This window comes from Pristis pectinata, chromosome 4 (assembly GCF_009764475.1).
Source record: "Pristis pectinata isolate sPriPec2 chromosome 4, sPriPec2.1.pri, whole genome shotgun sequence".
NCBI lineage: Eukaryota > Metazoa > Chordata > Chondrichthyes > Rhinopristiformes > Pristidae > Pristis > Pristis pectinata.
Window position 1 is genome coordinate 30,019,746 of NC_067408.1, and position 21,597 is coordinate 30,041,342.

Here is a 21,597-nt window from a genome sequence, read left to right on the forward strand (position 1 = left end):
GAAAGAAGTTTTACTCAGCAAGATGACAGTAGTGAGGTGTTGCAGGAAGTTGGTGTGATCGAACAAGTCAAACATTGCAGACGGATCACACTGATGAGGAATTCGTAACCTTTGCCAAATTGAAGTAGGACCTGATTGGTGTTTTTTAGCAAAAGTTTTCAAAAGTGAAATGCTGAATGCTGGAAATATGAAATAAAAGTAGAAAATGCTTGAAAGCTCAGAGCTTTGTTAGTATTGTGAACATGGGAACTAAAAATAACAGGAGTAAGTCACTCAGCCCCTCAAAGATTGTATCTGATCTTTTACCTCTGCATCACTTTCCTTGCATCGCTGGATTCCTTTAATCTAAAATAATATTAAACCTGATTGGTAGTCAAATAAATTTGAGGCTGTAATACGTTCAATAAGTTTAGAAAGGGAAAGGTGTTGTTTGCAAGCATAGAGGCATATTTTAAGGAGAGGGGTTCTGATGACAGATATGAAGCAAAAGAGATTGTACCTCCAAGTAAAAAGTTAATACAGTCTGCTAATCTGCCTGGAAGGGAAGGGTAGTGCAAAAAGAAATAAAGGAGCAGGGCTAATATCTTGGGTACCAGAAGACATTGGAGAGGGGTTGAAAGAAATGGGTGAAAACTTGTGCCAAGGCTGGGACGAAGGAATGGTAAAGGCAGTTGGCTATTATGAGTTCCTTTTGATTACTTTGAAGTTAACTCTGAGGAAATGGGAGACAGTTTGCATCAAAGCATTTGGCATGGGGAGGGGATAGGTTTTGCAGGTGGTTATCTCTGCATTCCATGATTATTGTGGAATAATAACTTGATTTTTAAGAACTGTTTGTTTAATCTACACTTCTGTCATGTTAAGATTGAAAAATATTATTTTAGTTCATGATGAATGCTACCATGGCTAATTAATTTAAATGTGATCACCACAAGTTTAGTGACAGGTAAGAAGGCTTGTGTACTAATGGAAGTACTCCTGATCGCTTTTGTGCGGCTATCTTTTTAATCTTGCTTCTGATAAAAATACAGCAAATTTCTTTTTCCTCCCTTTTTCTCCTTCTCACTCACCCCATCAACTATATTTTCTGGCCTATAACCAGCTTCCTGTGTGTTGCTGCTTTCTTCTTGAATGGTGCTACAACTATGCCTTTGTGAGAAAACTTTTGTACACTTCTGAAAAGTTGTATATTCAGTTCAACATAGTTTTGACATGAAGTTTCAGCCAGTCAATCCAATGAACCAAGGCAAGTCTGTCCTTCAGTCCTGGAGACCTGGACTCCACTTGGTACTCCAGGTGTGGTTTTCTCAAAGCCCTGTACAATTGCAGAAAAACTATCTCACTTGGATCCCTTGAAATGAAGGCCACTGTATCATTTGATATTCTAGTTGCTTGCTGTGCCACATGCTAACTTTGTTTTTTGTACAAGGGGACCTAAATCTGAACACCATTTTGTGTTTCTTGCTATTTAATAATATTTTGTTTTCCTATCCTTCCTAACAAAATAGTGTCACATTTTCCAAAATGCTCCATCTGCTACTGCCTTGTCTTCTTGCTTAACTTATGTTCCTTTGCAGAGTTTCTGCATACTCCAAACTAAGCTTTATTATATCAGCAAATTTAGATTCTGGATCCTAATCAGTGTACATAAATCATTAACCTAGATTTTGCATGTAGCTGAGCCCTCAACAGTGTCAGTTAATACTGTCATTTTTACATGTCTTTTAACAATTTTTCACATGACATGGAAGGAGGGCATTCAACCTATGCCAGCTATCAGAACTTTCCTATCAGTCATGTTACCCACTAATTTCCCCATGTCCTATTGTCTCGCTCATCCCATCAACTTCTCATAATTCTCTTGCCTCCCATCTTATCTGGGAGCAATTAAAGTTAGTCAATTGCAATTTGGTAGGAAACTGGAGCACCCAGAGGTAATCTAAGTAGTCAAAGCTAAAATGTACAAACTTCACACAGTACCCAGGATCAAGATTAAAAACTCAAATCACTGGAGCTAACCAGCATTGTGTGTTGTGTCAATTTAGTGGTTATATCTTCATTTCTTGTTTCTTTTCGATCCTTCTCTTTTGTAAGAGTTATCTTTTTTTTACAAACAAATTATTATATAGCTTTGCACACACTATATTTGTGCTTTATTAATTTTCTCTCATTGTATATCATATGAATAGGTGGTCCTTGTGACTTTGTAGTTGACATGCGGTCCTCTGGGCCTCTCGATTAGCTCTCATTCTGCATCACTTCATTTTGATGCTCTCCACAAACTCCCATAAATTCTTGCTGATATGACCACACTGTACATTTATCAAATTATTTTGGATATCCCATCCTTGCTACACCGCTTTTCATTCTTTATCCTGATACCATGGCCTTTAAAGAAGCAGTGGAAATATATTTTTATTTCTTTTACTTTGATTTATTGATTTATTATCCAGGGCAGTTAAGGACATGGTAAGTGTGAAGGCCTTATCTTGCAAACCTTAATTGTTTTTGGACTGTTTGCTTTTGGCCAACATTGCTTTCTCATGCCAGTGCCTCAGTTTCAAAAATACCATTCTTGTGTTCAAATCCCTCTGATTTGTTAGCCTTTCCTATTTCTGTAACTTCCTCCAGTCCTATAGCAATCATTAAGGAGTCCCATTACCAATATACCAAGCCCAAACTAGCTGTTACTTCAGCTTGTTTCTTATGCATCTTCATGGTTTCCTTTTCCCTGTTTTCTTTGCCCTATTAGTTGGCTGTGCCATCAACTCCTGAAGCCCTTGGCTGTAGGATTCCTTCAACCTCATCTCTTTTTAAGGTGCTCCGTAAAACTTCTTCATTGCACTTTTGGTCACATATCCTAATGTTGCTGCCTTTTGTTGCCTATCAAATTTCTTTGTCACCAGTCTATTCTCATAATCTCATTTTGCCCCTCTTATTTTCTTTACCTCTGTGAACTTTATATCATCTGCTTGACTCTCCTTGTATTATCATCCCAGCATCTGCCATATCTCCAATTTTCTTTCTTTATTTTACTCCTTCCCTTTCTTTAGTTGTCCAGGGAGCTCTGATTTTTTTTTAATTGTCCTTGCATTCTCACAAGTGAATAAGGTTCTGGACTGTACGTGAATCCTCTCCTTAAAAGGCCTCCCATTTCAATTAGTTTTGTATGTCAATTTTTGTTTCTATTTTACTTGCCCAGATCCATTCTCCAGTTAGACTTTTACCATAGCTGTTGAAAACTGCTATGTTAGTTTCTGGGTGGAGATTAAAGGATATCCTGGGGATCAGTGATTCAGTCTGGGACCATTGACCTATCTTGAAAATACTAGATTATGGTTTGGTTCTGAACTACCAGGAGGCTATGATTTTACTGGAAATAATCCTAAAATGTTATTGTAAAATAGCTAAATGCAAACATTACTTACCCCATCAGAACTATCAATTTATTCTGATGACTGTTGCCAATTCTTTTTTCGCAATTAAAAAAAAAATCTGATGTTCCTCTAGCTGAGTTTCCATCTAAAAGCATTGTTTCATCTGCTGATTATCAAGGATAACATAACATTTGTGCGCAAATGTCATTATTGTAACTTGGCTTTTCTATCGGCTTCTTTGCCCAGTATACTATTTTATATCTGCAAGGTTTTACTTTGAGCACACATTCTTATAAACATTGTAGGGTAATTTGGTGACAATTCTGTCTCAAACCTGAAGGATTTTTGAAAGCAGGGGAGTAAAGCCCAGTGCTAAAAATTGTTGACTCTTGTAATGTAGCTCTCGGCAGCTATGTCAAAGAATTTGTATTTGGAGATCGGAGATTTTTGCCACTTTTTGGTCAGATCATGGACTCAAGTATTAGGCCACACAGTGTTGTCGAACAAAATTCGAGTACGTGAGATTGGGGTATTGTACAGGTATGGATTGACTTTGGATAATGGATGGAAAAGAATCAGAATAAACACATATTTCTCCGACTTGTGGGTGCCACAGGATTCGGTGCTGGAGCCCATGTGTTCTGTTTGAGTGATTTGTACAAGGAGACCAAGTGTAATCGATCCAAGTTTTGTAATGGTACAAAGCTGAGTGGCAGTGTGCATTAGGAGTGGAATGCAGAGAAGCTTCAGGTGATAAATAGGCCTCATGAATGGTTAAGGGCATGGTAGATGGAATATAACATGGAAAATGTGAGACTATATGCTACATGAAACGTTAGATGCTGCAAAGCTGAAAATAGAAAATCAGGTTTGTTAAATGGTGAGAGTTTGAAAGGTGTTGATATTCAGAGGGACCTTGATGTCCTACACATGATTCATTGAAAGTTAACTGCAGGCATAGCCAGCAATTGAAAAGGCAAATGATATGTTGGCCTTTATTGCAACAGGATTTGAGTGCAAGATTAGAGATTTCTTACTGCTGTTGTATAGAATCCTGGTGAGAGTGCACTCGGAATATTGTGTTCAGCTCTGGATTCCCCAACCTAAGGAAAAATCCCTGTTCAAGAGGGAGTGCAATGAAAGTTCACCATATTGTTTTCTAGGATGGGAGGTATCTGTCCCAGGAGGAGAGATTAAGCAAATTGGACCTGTATGGAAGAATGAGAAGCAATCACATTGGAAAATTACATATTCTTAAGAGACTTGATAAGATAATGACTGTGTTTTCCCTGCTGGAATGTCTACAACCAGGGTCACACTTTCACAGGAAGGGATGGCCTTTCAAGACTGAGATGAGAAGACATTTCTTCACCCAGTGGACAGTGAATGTTTAGAAATCTCTACCCACAAAGGTTGTGGAGGTGAAGTTGCTGAGTGGCTTAATGACAGATGGATTTTTGTATGCCTTGATTCCGTTAATATCTAAATAAAAGTAATGAAGGAAAGTGACACTGAGGTAAAAGATGAGGCTTAATTTTATTGCAGAGTGGAGCAGGCATGAGGAGCTGAATGGCCAAGTCCTGCTATTTCTTTTGTTTTTGTGACTCTTGACTTTGACCAGTGTCTGAACTTAAAATGTTTTCACATCTTTGAGCATATGGACAGATCTAGTTTATTTTGGTGCCTCCCATAACTAAGCATTGAACTTCTTGATCAAAGTAATACATTCTTGCTGAAGGAGCTGCTGTAAATGTGAAAAGCAAGTGTCATTGAGGAAAATATTATTGTTTATGAATTTTGTCAAAACATTTTTTCCCTCTTATTTTCTGCTCCTGTTATAATAGGAATTTGTAGACTTGAATGGTCTTGTTATTTAAGCAGTGAAATGGTATACATTGTTAGTTCTCAAACTTGAACTAAATACCATTAGAATAGAAGTTTGGAGTGCATATATAATGTGAATTTTTTGTGAAATCATGGCAGTAGTATTCGGGGTGGGTGACGTGGCAACATGTGGTTTGTTGTACTGAATGTCTACCATTGAGTATTCTCTGCCTATTTATTTGGTTGCACTTTTTTTAATTGTTTATAAGATTATGAGAGGCATAAATTAGACAGCCAGTATCTTTTTCTCAGGGTTGAAATGTCTAATAATAGAGGGCATGCATTTAAGGTGATTGAGAGGGGGTAAGTTTTATTTTTACAGAGTGGTGGGTGCCTGGAATGTTCTGCCAGAGGTGGTGGTGGTGGAGGCAAATATGATAGAGGCATTTAAGAGGATCTTAGATGGGCACATGAACATAATATAAGATAAAATAGCTTAATTAGTCACGTACATTGAAACACACAGTGAAATGCACCTTTTGCGTAGAGTTTTCTGGGGGCAGCCTGCAAGTGTTGCCACACTTCTGGTGCCAACATAGCATGCCCACAACTTCCCAACCCGTACATCTTTGGAATGTGGGAGGAAACCAGAGCACCCGGAGGAAACCCACGCAGACACGGGGAGAACGTACAAACTTCTTACAGACAGTGGCCGGAATTGAACCTGGGTTGCTGGCACTGTAATAGAATTACACTAACCGCTACACTACTGTGCCTGCAGTGAACATGAAAAGAATGGAGGGACATTGACATTGTGTAGGCAGAAGGGATTAGTTTAGTTAGGTGTTTAATTAGTTTGGCACAACATTGTGGGCTGAAGGTCCTGTCCCTGTGTTGTACTGTTCTGTCTTTTGATGTGAGAAGGCATTTGTGAAGATAGGGGGCACTGTCCACCAGCAAGACAGACATTCCTAGCAAGTCATTTGTTTGCAAATTGCATGTGAGGTACAATTTTGTCAAACCTGTTGAACCTCTTTGGTTTGGATGGGCTGCAGTATTTTCCACTTTTGTGAGTTAATCTACTGGCAGGTTAGTGGTTTCTGTTACTTTAATGTTTTGTTTTCACTTTGCCAATTATACCCAGTTAGGACTTATGTGAGTTGGTTCCATTTGCACTGCACATGAGCTTTAGCCTTCATTTGCTACACCTGTAGCTTGGATCATGTAGTTTGGTATCAAATCAAGGTCTCTGTCAGTAAGCATTTCCAATAAAGTCCAATGAAGATAACTTGGCCTGTTTAGCACAATTAAGTCCAGATATGGCATACTTTTACCTCTTAATTAAACTGTTCCCACTTTTGTGTTATCCGGATTTTCATGCATACGGTCAACTGTATTTATTTTCTTTTAGATGCACCAGTTGAAAAGTAAATCTTGAATCAAATCATCTGTTCACTGATTCCTTATTCGTCCTAACCTGCCCAACCTCTCCCTACAACTCAGGTCCTCGAGTCCCGGCAGCATCCTTATAAATCTTCTCAGCACTCTTCCCAGTTTAATCATCTGCCCATTTAGCTGATCAAGATGCCCCTGTAATTTTTTTTTATATAACCTTCTTACTGCTTTGGCAACTTTCTTCCTGCTTTCCTCAAAATCTGTCAAAGCAACCTCTGCTCATTCGCTTATCTATCCTCTAAAATGCATCTATACTATTGCTTCAACCATTCCCTTTGTTTGAAGTTCTGTATTGGCACCACTCCAAATATAGAAGTTGGGGATTTCTTGAGACTATCATATATTGAAGGCCTCTAGTTATTCTCCTCAAGTGGAAATATGCTGCATCCATTCTATCAAAATCCTTCATAATACAATACAACCAGTGCAATGCAATGGATAAATTGTTGATCAGAAAACTTCAAATATGTATGAACTTAGAAGCAAAGTCATGTGCAGAATCATGTTAAATCATAATGCCTATCTTTTCTGTATAAAGTATCTTGACTTATACAGTCCAATCAGAAATTGGTTGTAGATTTGGTTATATGCCTCCATCAATCTACGTCGTTAATTAGGATAACAATGAATTTAATGTATTTCTATTGTTCACCTTTATTTTCCTTTATTTAAATTTGGAACATGAACTTGCAACATCAATAACCTATCTCTTAACAGACCCATGACACTTGGGTAACTGTTGAATGTTGTGCATTCATTTCCCTTCTAGTTTTTACATAGGGTTATTAACATTGACCAAATGCATCTCAAAGGCTATCAGTGTTGGTAAATTATTATACTTGATTGTATTAATCATTACATTCAACTTCTGGCTTGTGTGGCCATTCCACTAAATGAATCCAGACTGAATAGAAATAGGGGCTAATTGTGATTAGTGATATATTGATGGCTGAAATTGAGTTTACACTTGAGAAGGATGCATAGGCTGTTTAAAACACCAAATTGTCCTGGACCTTCCCGCACTGTCAGGTCCTGCTGCTTGCAGTCCTGCCGATTGAGATATGAATGAGTTGACTCTCCACTCCCAATATCAGACAAGTTAGAGCAGCTACAGCGTGACAGCTAGGCTTCCCATATCGTGAGGCAATGTCTCTAGAATACCATGGCAGTTTAATGGTTTTGTAATTCCTTTGATAGTGGAACTTAAAAACTTCAAAATTCTTAACAAATGTATTTGAATATGACATTGAGAGAAAAATGCTTTATCTAATGTTAGTGACCTTATTCAAGTAAAAAGCTCACTGTTCATAAGCTAGCGACCCTTTTTCTTCCCCCCACCCCCTGACCCCCACTTGGTATATAGTAGTGTGGTGGATACAAAGTTCATCCCAGTCCTTTCCTTAGTGAATCATTATTCCACTGCTGAATTGGCCATTGAGTATGGTTTTGAAGCATTCAGATGTGCCAGCATCTTGCTTTCAAATGGTCTCAGGTTTTCACGTTTGGCCACCCATGTGTGAATTATGAGACTTTGAGTCCCTTTAGAACTGCTGGCTATCAATCACCATGATTTAGACCACTTTGGCTGAGGAATTATTTAAGGAGGGGAAGCAGGAGGAAGCTAGTTAAATATTGTGTAATTTAACCTCTTGTACATGTGCTCCATTAACATCTGTTACATTTTGCAGTCCTAATAATCTAAAATTGTAATTGGGTATTGTGGACTTGCAGCATCAATTTTATTTGTTGGGAGAGCAAATTAAAAGCAATCAAAGTGTCAGTATCTACCAAGAAATAACTGTAAATGGTAAAATGAAATTGAGCTTTTACTATTCCTGCAGAAGCTTCCATGTCATTCTTTGTATTTTGATGTTTTAAATGGGCTGTTGAAGAGTATATGGTTTTATAGTGATTAACCTAATAGTGAGTTTACTACAAACACATACAGTGGCATGCAAAAGTTTGGGCACCCTGGTCAAAATTTCTGTTACTGTGAATAGCTAAGCGAGTAAAAGATGACCTGATTTCCAAAAGGCATCAAGTTAAAGATGACACACTTCTTTAATATTTTAAGCAAAATTACTTATTTCCATCTTTTACAGTTTCAAAATAACAAAAAAGGAAAAGGGCCCAAAGCAAAAGTTTGGGCACCCTGCATGGGCAGTACTTAGTAACACTCCCTTTGGCAAGTATCACAGCTTGTAAACTCTTTCTGTAGCCAGCTAAGAGTCTTTCAATTCTTGTCTGGGGGATTTTCGCCCATTCTTCCTTGCAAAAGGCTTCTAGTTCTGTGTGATTCTTGGGCCGTCTTGCATGCACTGCTCTTTTGAGGTCTATCCACAGATTTTTGATGATGTTTAGGTCAGGGGACTGTGAGGGCCATGGAAAAACCTTCAGCTTGTGCCTCTTGAGGTAGTCCATTGTGTATTTTGAGGTGTGGTTAGGATCGTTATCCTGTTGTAGAAGCCATCCTCTTTTCATCTTCAGCTTTTTTACAGAAGGTGTGATGTTTGCTTCCAGAATTTGCTGGTATTTAATTGAATTCATTCTTCCCTCTACCAGTGAAATATTCCCCGTGCCACTGGCTGCAACACAAGCCCAAAGCACAATCGATCCACCCCCGTGCTTAACAGTTGGAGAGGTGTTCTTTTCATCAAATTCTGCACCCTTTTTTCTCCAAACTTTCCTGCGTCCTCACCACAACATTCAGCGTCAGAAGTTTGCAAAGGAATATTTAAACAAGCCTGATGCATTTTGGAAACTAGTCCTGTGGACTGATGAAGTTAAAATCGAACTTTTTGGCCGCAATATGCAAAGGTATGTTTGGAGAAAAAAGGGTGCAGAATTTCATGAAAAAACACCTTGCCAACTGTTAAGCACGGGGGTGGATCGATCATGCTTTGGACTTGTGTTGCAGTCAGTGGCATGGGAAAACGTTTTCACTGGTAGAGGGAAGAATGAGTTCAATTAAATACCAGCAAATTCTGGAAGCAAACATCACACCATCTGCAAAAAAGCTGAAGATGAAAAGAGGATCGCTTCTACAACAGGATACCAATCCTAAACACACCTTAAAATCCACAATGGACTACCTCAAGAGACACAAGCTGAAGCTTTTGCCATGGCCCTCACGTCCCCTGACCTAAACATCATCGAAAACCTGTGGATAGACCTCAAAAGAGCAATGCATGCAAGATGGCCCAAGAATCTCACAGAACTAGAAGCCTTTTGCAAGGAATAATGGGCGAAAAAACCCCCAAACAAGAACTGAAAGACTTTTAGCTGGCTACAGAAAGAGTTTACAAGTTGTGATACTTGCCAAAGGGAGTGTTACTAAGTACTGCCCATGCAGGGTGCCCAAACTTTTGTTTCGGGCCCTTTTCCTTTTTTGTTATTTTGAAACTGTAAAAGATGGAAATAAAAAAGTAATCTTGCTTAAAATATTAAAGAAATGTGTCATCTTTAACTTTATGCCCTTTGGAAATCAGGTCATCTTTTACTCGCTTAGCTATTCACAGTAACAGAAATTTTGACCAGGGGTGCCCAAACTTTTGCATACCACTGTATGTAGGCTCAACAACTTGCACTGCAAAGAATATTTCGTAGTTAAGTTAATTTCCATTGCATCAAGGCACAAGGTTAATTGATGCCTTCTGTAATTGAAGATTTTGGAACAGTAAAGTGATTTTTCTGCATTGAGAATGATATTACGCAGTACATTTGTGCATCAGTGCTTTAGAGGCAGGAAGGGAAAATGTAGGAACAAACATCATGCTACGGAACAAAGATTAGCAGAGGTGAAAATGTTAAATTCAAAATATACCTTTGGAAATTTTTAAATATGGAGAAAAAGGTGCCATGGTTTAGAGAGAGGAGTTCTTTCATTGGACTGCCCAGAGTCTAGACTTGCAAATAAAGGGTTGAAAGTTTCTAGAAAGCCGCGAATGAATGATTAAGGAATTTGTGGATGTTTTAATATTTGGTTGGGAACAGCCATGGTTAAGTTTTGCATGGTATAGAGATTCATAAAGGCATAATATTATGCACTAGGAGTTGGTATCAGCAAGTGGAACATAAAAGGAAATTCTGTCTGGAGGTGACAAGATCATGGTTTCAGCTCTTCAGAAGCAAAAGGTGGGAGGGAAAATGCATCTTGCGAGGTGCATACAGTTGAGAGTTGGTTCTAAATCCAACAGATCTTGACTGGTCTGGTGCAACCCAAGTGTATATATGGGAAGTTTGGAGTAGGGGCAATAGATCAGATGGCTTTGGATATCCTGGTGATTAGTTTTGAAAATGCCTTTTATTTTGGGCATTATTATGCATTGTAAGCATTTGATATTGAATGGGTCTTAGCAACTGTATATGTGTGTTTCTCAGAATTTGTTTGCATTGTTGTTTCAGTGTAACCGGAATGCCCAAGGAAAAATATGATCCACCTGATCCAAGGAGAATGTATACAATTATGTCTTCAGAAGAAGCTGCAAATGGAAAGAAATCGTACTGGGCAGAGTTGGAGATTAGTGGTAAGTATTGTGCCCAGAACTAAATTGGTTTATTATTGTCACGTGTACTGAGGTACAGTGGAAAAACTTGCATACTGTCCATACAGATAATTAAAATGGTAGCAATTATGTTTTTAAAACTGCATCAAAACTTATTATTTGAGAGAGCTTTGAGTCTAAATATTCAACTGAGCAGGATTTCAATAAACATTGGAAATTCTTAAAAGATTTTATTTGAACTGAAGGATATTCATTCCAGACAATGAAACATTAAAGCTTGTGCTGCAGATTCCAACAAGATCCAAAGAAGCATCCGTTCTATTTTTCCAACATTATCAATTAATTTTCATGTTTGGTAACCTTGACTTCTGTCTTGATAAAATTTTGATCACGTTAAATGTCAGATAATCTGATCTCCTGTACCATTCATTTATTGGTTCACTTAAATGCTCTATGAAACAGTAAGTAATTGAATTTGAGTTGCTTTGTCACCTCAAAATAAGTCTAATTATAAACAGTGGGTTTGTAGATTCAAAGTATTGATTAAAATCCTGAAAATGCATGTAATAAAGTGGAATTTGACCTTCAATAACTGTGAAACAATAGTCCTATTTATTGCTCCTTAGTTATGAATTGTTTCATGCTATGGACTTGCAGGAATGCAATAGAAGAATTATTTGGGTGGTTTAGTCCTGTTGCTCTGCATCTGAACAGGCTGATAACAAGGGTTAAGAGTTCAAATCCTACCATTGCAATTGGACTCTATAAATTGAGTCACATTTTGAATGTGGTATCAAATGAAAACCTTTTCTATGCCTCAATCAGAAAATCTCCCAACGATTTTTACAGAGGAGCAAGGATATTCTTGACAAAAAAAAAGAATCTAGAGATGATTTTTTTTTCCCCATTCAAGTTGTGATCTGGCATGCGTGCATGACAAAATGGTAAAAGCAGTCAGTGTTGGCATCAATGTGCTTTGAGATTTTTAAAATCATAGAAGATGCTATATAAAGACATTTCTCTACCATTTTTCTCTACCATTTTTCCTATGTATGATGATCAGATTAACCTGTTCAATATTGGAAAAGAGCCTGGAGTGAGTGCTTCACTTGGTGCCCCGTAGCTGGATTCCATATCCACACCCTCCACTGCTAGCATTCTTTTGTGGCAGTGCATTAGCAGGATGTGCTGCCGTAGATCAGCACAATTAATTCGATAGTCCTTTTTTGCAATCTTCGCAATGGATTTCGAGCTGAGCAAAATAGTATCATAGTGCTCTCCTTGGACTATTTACTTTAAATATTCATCCAAGTACAGCTCCACCTTCCACAGTCTGTAAACTTGTATCCATCTTTGCGAGCAACTTAATTTGTGCTACCTCCTATGTATCCAGCTCTGTGCCTGCTGACTACTTTGGATGCAGGTCTCTAAAGAGCACAAAATTAAAACTTCTCACATTGTTCAATTCCTCTACAGCTTACCTTTTATAATTTCCTCATTCTACAGCTCTAATTTCTGCATTCGTACAGTTCTGGCCTTTTATGCAACTTTGAAATATATAACAATTGGTTGCTGAAGTACCTGTGCTTCTCCTTTTTAAATTACTTATTAAAATGTTTTGATTATCTGTTTCTGCAATTTGATCTAGTTTTCTTTTGTGTCAAGTATTGTTTGATTACAGCTCTGTGAAGCACCTGGGATATTTCACCAAATCAAGTATTATTTAAGCTTGAAGTTCTTCCTCATTTTGTTTTGATAATTGTTAACAAAGACTAATATGTGTGCTGCTCTGTAATTCACAAATAAAGATTTTGCTTTCAAATTCTAAATGATTTTTTGTGGTGGGTGTATTTTGCCGCCATTTGAATTAGTAGAAGATGACATTGGGCATTTAAGTATTGCATACCGTGCTTATGTGACAGCAGCAAAATTATAATGTTTGTCAACTCATTGCATCTTAGGATTCCTTTTTATTCAAGGACATGAGAAAACTGAAGCAAAGTTTTAACATTCTTTTATTTGTGTTGCGCAGGGAGAGTTAGAAGTTTGAGTTCATCCTTGTGGTCACTAACACACTTGACTGCCTTGCATCTTGGTGACAATTCCCTTTCACGTATTCCTCCTGATATCGCCAAACTGCATAACCTGGTTTACTTGGACCTATCCTGTAACAAAATACGGAGTTTACCATCAGAGCTTGGAAATATCGTATCACTCAGGTAGATGTTCAGTTGAATGATATTGTTTATTTTTTTTAAATAAAAGATTGCATGCATGCAAGTTCTTTGCAATTTAAGGATACAATGGGAATAGTTTCAAATAAAAATAATTTGAATAACTTTATAGTTCTGTTCAATTTCAGCCCTCCCATTAACATGATGAATAATGTTATTCCAAAATCTTGGAATGCTACTTGAGATAATTTTGTTTGATATTCTATTTGGGTGTATCAAATTTATTTTTTGACCTTAACTGCTTTATAATGTATCATGGAAAACTTGGGTTAAAACTTCAATGTTATGCTTTTATAATGCATTTTCAACTAATTGCATAGTTCAGAAAATAATGATTCCATCTTTAATATCATTTCAAAAATGAATTCTATATCAGATTTAAATCATGGATGGGGAAATAACATTTAAAAGTAAATCAAATTCAAAAACTACAGCTGCTGGAAATCTGGGATACTAAGAAAATCCAAGAAACATTCAGCAAGTCAGGCTGCATCTGTGGAAAGACAAACAGAATTAGCCTTTAAGAAGACCCTTTGTGAGAACAGGGGAAGACAGAAAACTAGCTAACTTAAGTTGCAGAGAGCATGGGGAGGGATGTTTAGGACACAGAATCTTGCTGTTAGGGTAAGGCCGGGGTTGCCTTGGGAATAAGTTGTAGAGGTCATGCAGTCAATGGGGGTACTTGGAGATGGAGAGGAAAAAAATGGACAAAAGCTATTAAATGAGGGCAGTTAGTGGGATTACAAATAAAGGAACCTAGAGGTTGTGAAATAGAGCTGCAGGAAGTGCCCAACAGGACGGTCTGTCCGAGTGGAGGGAGCAAAACATAACCAGTATCACAAATGTGACTTGCAATAGGAATGACCAGTTCTGTTACAGACAGAAAAACAGAGTTGCCTGAAGTCGTAGAATTCGATATAGAGTCCAGAAGGCTGCAATGTGTCCTGATGGAAGACCAGGTGCTTTTCCTGCACCTTGTGTTGGGCATTGATATAATAACATAATGGGCAGATCAGAGCGGGAGTAAGATTGGGATTAAAATGGCATGCAGTGGGGAGCCTGCGGATTCGATGCAGATACTAGTCAAAGTAGTCAGCCAACCTAAGTATTGTTCCACCAATGTAGAGGAGGCCCCAGTGTGAATGACACATTTAGTATATAAATTGGAAGAAGTGCAAGTGCAAATCACTGTTTTAGCTAAAAGCTCTGTTTGGGTCCCGGATGGTGGGAAGGGGTAATAGGTCTGTGGTTGCATGAAAAGTTCCATAAGAAGGGGACTGGTTGGTGAAAATGGAAGAATGGAAGTAGGTATTTGCAAAAGGAATGGTTCCACAAAATTCTGAAAGGGGATGAGAGAGGAGGTTTTGTCTGGAGGTGGAATCTTGTCGAAGCTGGTGGTGAAAATAGGTGATGTCGTAGACAGTGTAGATGGTGATCAAGAATTACAGGGCCGAGGAGTGGCAAATGGGGTTTAATTCAGATAAGTGCGAGGTGTTACATTTTGGGAAGACAAATAAGGGTAGAACTTTCGCAGTGAATGGTAGGGCTCTGGAGAGTGTTGTAGAACAGAGGAACCTTGGAGTATAAGTGCATTGTTCCCTGAAAGTGGTGTCACGTATAGACAGGGTAGTGAAGGAAGGCCCTTGGCATACTGGCCTTCATCAGTCAGGGCATTGAGTATAGAAGTTGAGATGTTATGCTGCATTTGTGCAAAATGTTGGTGAGGCTGCATTTGGAATATTGTGTTCACTTTTGGTCACCCTGCTATAGGAAAGATGCCATTAAGTTGAAAAGAGTGCAGAAAAGATTTACAAGCATGGTGCCATGACTCGGGTCTGAGTTATAGAGAGGTTGAGTAGGCTAGGACTATTCATTGCAGCATAAGAGAATGAAGGGTGATCTAAGAGGGGGATAAAATCATGAGGGGCATAGATAGGGTGAATTCACACAGACTTTTTCCCAAGGTATCAAGAACTAGAGGGCATAGGTTTAAGGTGTGAGGAGAGAGAGCTTTAATAGGAACCTGAGGGGTGTTCTGTATGTGGAATGAGCTGCTAGAGGAAGTGGTTGAAGCAGGTACATCAACAACATTTAAAAGGTACTTGGGTAGGTACATGGATAGAAAAGGTTTAGAGGGATATGGGCCAAACATGGGCAAATGGGACTGGCTTTAAATGGACATCTTGGTTGGTATGGACTGGTTGGGCCAAAGGGCCTGTTTCTGTGCTGTATGACTCTATGGTGGAAATTGTGAAGGATGACCCATTCGATGCAGAAGCTGAGAGTGGAAAGTGAGGATCGGGGAGTTTTATCCTTGCTCTGTTCAGGAGGAGAGGGTTGAGATCAAAGGTGTGGGAAATAAATGAAATGTGGTCAACTGAGGAGAAATTATGGTTCAGAAAGAAGGAAGACACGGGTATCTCTTTCTGTGTGGAAGGTATCAACACTGGAGAAAATACAACAGAGGAAATGGGAGAATAGAGTGGAGTCCAGACAGGATATAGGATGGTGGGGAGGGGAAGAAGGATAGGTTAGTTTTGGCTGACGCTGTCCCTGTCTTTTTGGATACGTAGTCTTTGTTTCCATCCTACTGTGGACCCCTCCTGTCATTTCTTTTACCAGTATATCGACAACTGCATCAGTGTTTCTTGCACTGGCAAAACTCAAATTTCATTTTTTTTGCTGCCAGTTTCTACCTAACTCTCACCTTCTGACTTCTAGTTTTTCTGCATCCATCTCGGGGAAGCAAACAACAAACATCCACTACAAACCAGGGCTATCTCGACTATATTTTTCTTCCATCCTGCCTCTTTTAAGAATTTTGTTCCACTCACCCAGCAGCAGAGACTGATTTCTTGGGCATGCCCACAGCCCTGCATTTCACAACTTTTAAGTTCTGTGTGTTCTCACTGTCTAACTGTCCTCATTTCAAATCAGTTGTTCATGTCTCTGTATCCCCATAACCACTCTATTCTTGCCCCCTCAGAGTGAGAGAGAAAGAGGTTCCCTTTGTCCTTGCCACCTCCCTCCCACTCTCTCTACTAACTGCTTTCTCTCTTTCCTAGTTTTAACAAAGGGTCTTCAATCTGAAATATTAACTCTGTTCTTTTTCTACAGATTCTGCCTGACCTGCTTTGTGTTTCCAGGACTTTCTGCCAACATTTAAAAGTACACTGTACAGGAGGTAGAATAGCGTCCTGGCAGAATAGTTTGCAGGACACTCATTGTTTGATTTTAAAAAGTCTTGGTGTCTTGAACATAAAACAAAAAGAAAATATTTTTGAGTATTACGATGTTTTGATTAGAACAGAAAGCAGAGGGTAATGGTGAAAGGATGTTTCTGAGTCTGCAAGAAAGTGCACATTATTTCCTCAGTGATTGGGCCATAGTGTAATGGAATGTCTAGTATAATGGGCTGTCTAGTGGCGTGCCACAAGGGTCGGTGCTGGGACCTTTGTAATTTATATAAACGATTTGGATGTGAATGTACAAGGCATGGTTAGTAAGTTTGTGGATGATACTAAAATAGGTGGTGGTGTAGATGACTATGAAAAATTACAGGGGGATCTTGATCAGTTAGGTATGTGGGCTGAGGATTGGCAAATGGCTTTAAATCCAGTTAAGTGTGAGGTATTGCATTTTGGGAGATCAAACCAGGGTAGGACTTGTACAGTGAATGGTAGTGCCCTGGGGAGTGTTATGAAACAAAGACCTTGGAGTGCAAATGCATAGTTTGTTGAAAGTGGCGTCTCAGGTAGATAGAATGGTGAAGAAGGCTTTTGGCACAGGGCATTGAGTATAGGAGTTGGGAAGTTATGTTGTAATTATATAAGGTGTTGGTGAGACTGCACTTGGAGTATTGTGTACAGTTTTGGTCACACTGTCAGAAGGAAGATGTTATTAAACTAGAAAGTGCACAAAAAAGATTTACCAGGATGTTGCCTGAACTTGGGGGCCTGAGTTACAAGGAGAATTTGCATAGCCTAGGTTTATTCCTTGGAATATAGGAGATGGAGTGATGACCTGATAGAGGTATAGAAGATCATGAGAGGCATAGACAGGGTGAAAAGCAATGCTGTTTTTTTTCCAGGGAGAGGGTGCTAAAAATAAGAGCATAGGTTTAAGATCAGTGGCAGGAGATTTTAAAGGGACATAAGGACAGCTGCTTCATGCAAAGGGTGCTGTGTCTTTGGAATGAGCTGCCAGAAATAGTGGTTGAGGCAGGCACTTTAGCAGCATTTAAAAGCCACCTAAACCAGTACAAGGATAGGAGAGGTTTAGAGGGCTATGGATCAAACACGGGCAGATGGGACTAGCTTGCTGGGGAACACAGCATGAATGAATTGGGCTGAAGGGTCTATTTCCATGCTCTATGACTCTCTTTATAAAGTAAATTGTTAGGTCCCATCAAGGGTATTCTAGCCCATTCTGGTCATCACTCTTGAGAAATGTTAGAAGAGATTTACTAGGCCAGTACCAATTGAAAGGAACTTGAGTATGTTGAGAGATTCGAGAAACGAGCATTGTTTTTTAAAGCAGTGTTACTGATTAATGTGCTGAAAATTATGAAGGCAATAAATGGAGTCAGTAAGGAGAGAGTCTGTTACCAGAAGATACAGAAAGATGGTTATCAAAAGTAGAGTTGAATTACAGCCTTGTCTTTAACACCCTCAAGTTGGACCCTGCCTGTGTTAAGGACAAAGGTGTTTGCAGGGTTGTTTCCTCTTATTTGTTGTTTTAATTGTGCATCACCACTTAGGACTGAACGAGATGGTGACTTGGGGATAAAAGAATTTAGAGATAAGGGAGCCTCTGGAAGGATTTGTAAATAAATTTGAATTTTAGAAAAATAATTCCAAATCAAAAGTCAAGTAAACTTCTTTTGCACTGAGTTAATTTGATATGGAAGCTGGTGCCTGAAAAGGTCCTAGAAGCAGTTTCGGTGGTAATTTTCAAAACCAAATTAGATAAATACTTGAAATAAATTTACAGGGCTTTGAGGAAAGAGTAGGTGAATGAAGCTAATTTGAATAGATCTTTCAAACAGCTGGCATAAGAATAAAGGGCTGAATGGCTCTCCTGTGACTATTATGTAATTATTTTAGTCACATTTTGTATGAGGTCACAATCATGAAAAATGGCTTCCTAGATCTTTGTGACTGAATGGATTGTGGTATTTGTACAAAATTGTAGCATCTTTGTAATCTACAAAGGAGTGGTTCCCATGCTCATTTAAATTAGGGGGGTTTAGGATGCAGCAGAGTGGGAATGGGTGTGGAATAAAAAATTTTTTTAAATCCACGTTGAGTCGTGTGGTTCCTGGAAAAAGTGGTCAGATAAAAGATTAGTATGGCACAAATGCCATGAATTGTGCAAAATAAATGTTGAGTAACAGAAAATGTGGTCAGTTAGGGCTCTGGTGTATAAGTATGGTTGTTACAGTTGATTATGTTGCGAAAGTTTTCTCACGATGGCAACACTTCTGCATAGTTTATTTGCGTATTGTTTACGTGTCCACTGAATCTGTTCTGTTCTCTGATGTGATGAGTTAGAAACTGCAACCTATTTCCAGAAATGTTTAAGGATTTCAGACCAAATTCAAATTGTATTTTTTCATATTTGTATATTTGCTACCTTTATCCTGCCAGCAAGTCCTTGATCCAATATACAAGTTTTCCTTTAAAACACTAAAATGCCTCAAGCTTTCTTTTTTCTGTGACTAATTGAACTGACCAGCATGCAACTAAGTAAAATTCATTAACCAATTTTAGAATTGTACAGTTTCTATGTCAGATAGGCAAGCTAAGGTGCATTTAACTTATTGAATAATACTATAGCAGTTTGAAATATATTTAGCTTAGTAACTAAGAGCAGTCAAAAATCATCTTTTTCCTCCCCTTTGGGAAGATTAATGAATTTAAAAAGAATTGTTTGAAGCAATCATTTGTTGAGAAATAGAATGGAGTGTAGCATTAAATAATATTTTAAATCACAAAATACACATCCAAAGTGTTGTTTTATTTGGCAATTTCATTTATTGGAAAATTCTGCAGTTAAAAATGTTTGGCAACTTAACTAGACCCCACTATTTACACAGTTACTAAACTGTCACTGTTTTCCTTATACCTGGAAAGTATTGAGCACCTATTTATTTATTTATTTATTGATTGATTGATTGATATTTCCCTAACTCCCCTTAAATGTGGAAGTGAGCCTTGGACTGCTGTTGTACTTCTGATGAATACTCGGGTAGAAAGTTCCAGGATTTAGACCCAGCAGCAATGAAGGAACAGCATACAGACAATGTTGCCATGAGCCTGCTTCCTTTGTGTAGTTCGCAGGTTTGATGGAAGCTGCTGCAGTAGCCAAGGCAAATACTGCAATATATTTGTAGATTGTACATATCACAGTCGTGATGCTTCTATGTTGGAGGGGAATGCATTTGGGTAAATGTCATTTTCGTGGTTGTACTGGAACTGCTTGGCTGGCTCTGGAGCAAGTTTTCACTGCTGTAATCCAAAGTTTTCTGGTCCCAAAGCCTTTGCTGTATCCAGTACTCTTAGCATTTGCAATTCACCTGGAGTGAATTGAAATGGCTGAAGACTGGCTTCTATGATGGTAGATATGGTGAGGAAGCCAAGATGGATTTCAGCTTTGTCTTTAACAACCTCAAGTTGGACCCTTTCATTGTTAAGCATGAAGATGTTTCCGCAGTTGTTTCCTCTCATTTGTTGTTTAATTGTGCCTCACCACTCGACTGGATGAGGTGGTGACTTGGGGATAAAAGAATTTGCAGAGATAGGGGGCCTCCTGGAAGGATCTGTAAATTCATGTTAATTTTTTTTAAAAATCCGGAACAAAAGTCAGTGTTGTTCGGTGAATAAGTGAGTTTTGATTTGGTTTTAGATCGGTAATCTTTAAATTCTTGTTGCAAACAAATGTGCCTCAGTTTCTGATTTTGCCAAAGTTGAAATCATCCTTTGTATTTGTCAATGCCTTTCTCAACTTCTTCCTGTTCTCCATTGAGTATTTATGGCAATTTTGTCTAACATTCTTTCATGTACTTTGCAGATAGATTGATCAAACAAAATATTGATTTACACTACCTTGCTCCGCTCTGCTTCCAGATAACAGATTGAAAATCCTTGTCTTTGTCTCTAGTTCCCTCCCTGCCACCACCCCACCACCCCCCCCAACCCCCAACCGTGCATCCCTCCTTTTTGTCTTGCCCTTCATGCTTGAGTTTTCAGCTGCTACCTTGGAAGAGTTTCTTTGAAACTTTTATGTATCCTTGACCATGTACTCCTCATCCCCCTCGGTAGTTTGATGATCCCTATGGCCTTCTGCTTCTATTTCTCCTGTTATTTTGCCTTATTAATGGCAAGCTTTGGGGTTGTTTCTGTACTATGCTGGCACTACAAAACAGGTGATTATTGCACTTCATATTCACCTTCAAGGAGCAAGGTGAACATGAAGTTCAATTTGTTCCCTCTTGGCATGGCCCTAACAATTATGCAGTTTAAAAGAGTACTGGTGATTTTAATTGCTGACCCTAATCTTCTGTGACAATATTTGTGGGCAATTATAATGCAACTTCAGGGTTGATGGTGACATGCTGTTTGTGAAGCAGATTAAATTGTCCCAGTTTTGGATATTTGCAATGCAATTGCACTCTGATTTGTATGTTAATAACAATGTGCCTCTTCACTAATCTGTTATGCAAAATTGTAATGCTTTTATCTTTCAGTAATCTGCCCTCTCCACATTTAGAAACTGATAGCAACAGATGTTTTCCTTCTGCAATAAAGTAGATGGGGAGAAACAGCTTTCTTAACAATTTATGTTTTGCACACACTGAAAACTGTTGTAATCCTCTCTTTATTATTTCAGGGAACTGCTTTTGAACAATAACCTGTTACGGGTTCTACCATTTGAGCTTGGAAAGTTATTTCAATTACAGACCCTGGGTTTGAAAGGTAAGAGGTCCAATACTAAGTTATATATTTTATAAGTGCACGTTTCTTGTATTACAAGATATTTGTTTCCTTCATTCTGCATATTATCGATTTGCCAGTGAAGAATAATTCCACTGTTATTTGCCTTCCAGAATCTGTGAAACAATTGTTTTGAAAGTGTGAACAGTATGATTGTTGGCAGTCTACTTGATTACATGGGTGGGTGGACAAGATGGAGTGGCAGGAA

The 21,597-nt window shown here is 38.5% G+C and overlaps 1 protein-coding gene across 4 annotated transcripts in view; it reads left to right on the forward strand.

Moving 5' to 3' along the window:
- Positions 1–21,597, forward strand: part of LOC127569133 (CCR4-NOT transcription complex subunit 6-like) — a 58,410-nt gene that overhangs the window by 3,136 nt on the left and 33,677 nt on the right. For all 4 annotated transcript variants that reach the window (XM_052013505.1, XM_052013507.1, XM_052013508.1 and 1 more), the window contains exons 2-4: positions 11,061–11,182; positions 13,194–13,380; positions 21,286–21,371. In XM_052013505.1, coding sequence (XP_051869465.1) covers positions 11,071–11,182; positions 13,194–13,380; positions 21,286–21,371 — 385 coding nt within the window. In that variant the 5' untranslated portion in view covers positions 11,061–11,070. The remainder of the gene's footprint in view (positions 1–11,060; positions 11,183–13,193; positions 13,381–21,285; positions 21,372–21,597) is intronic.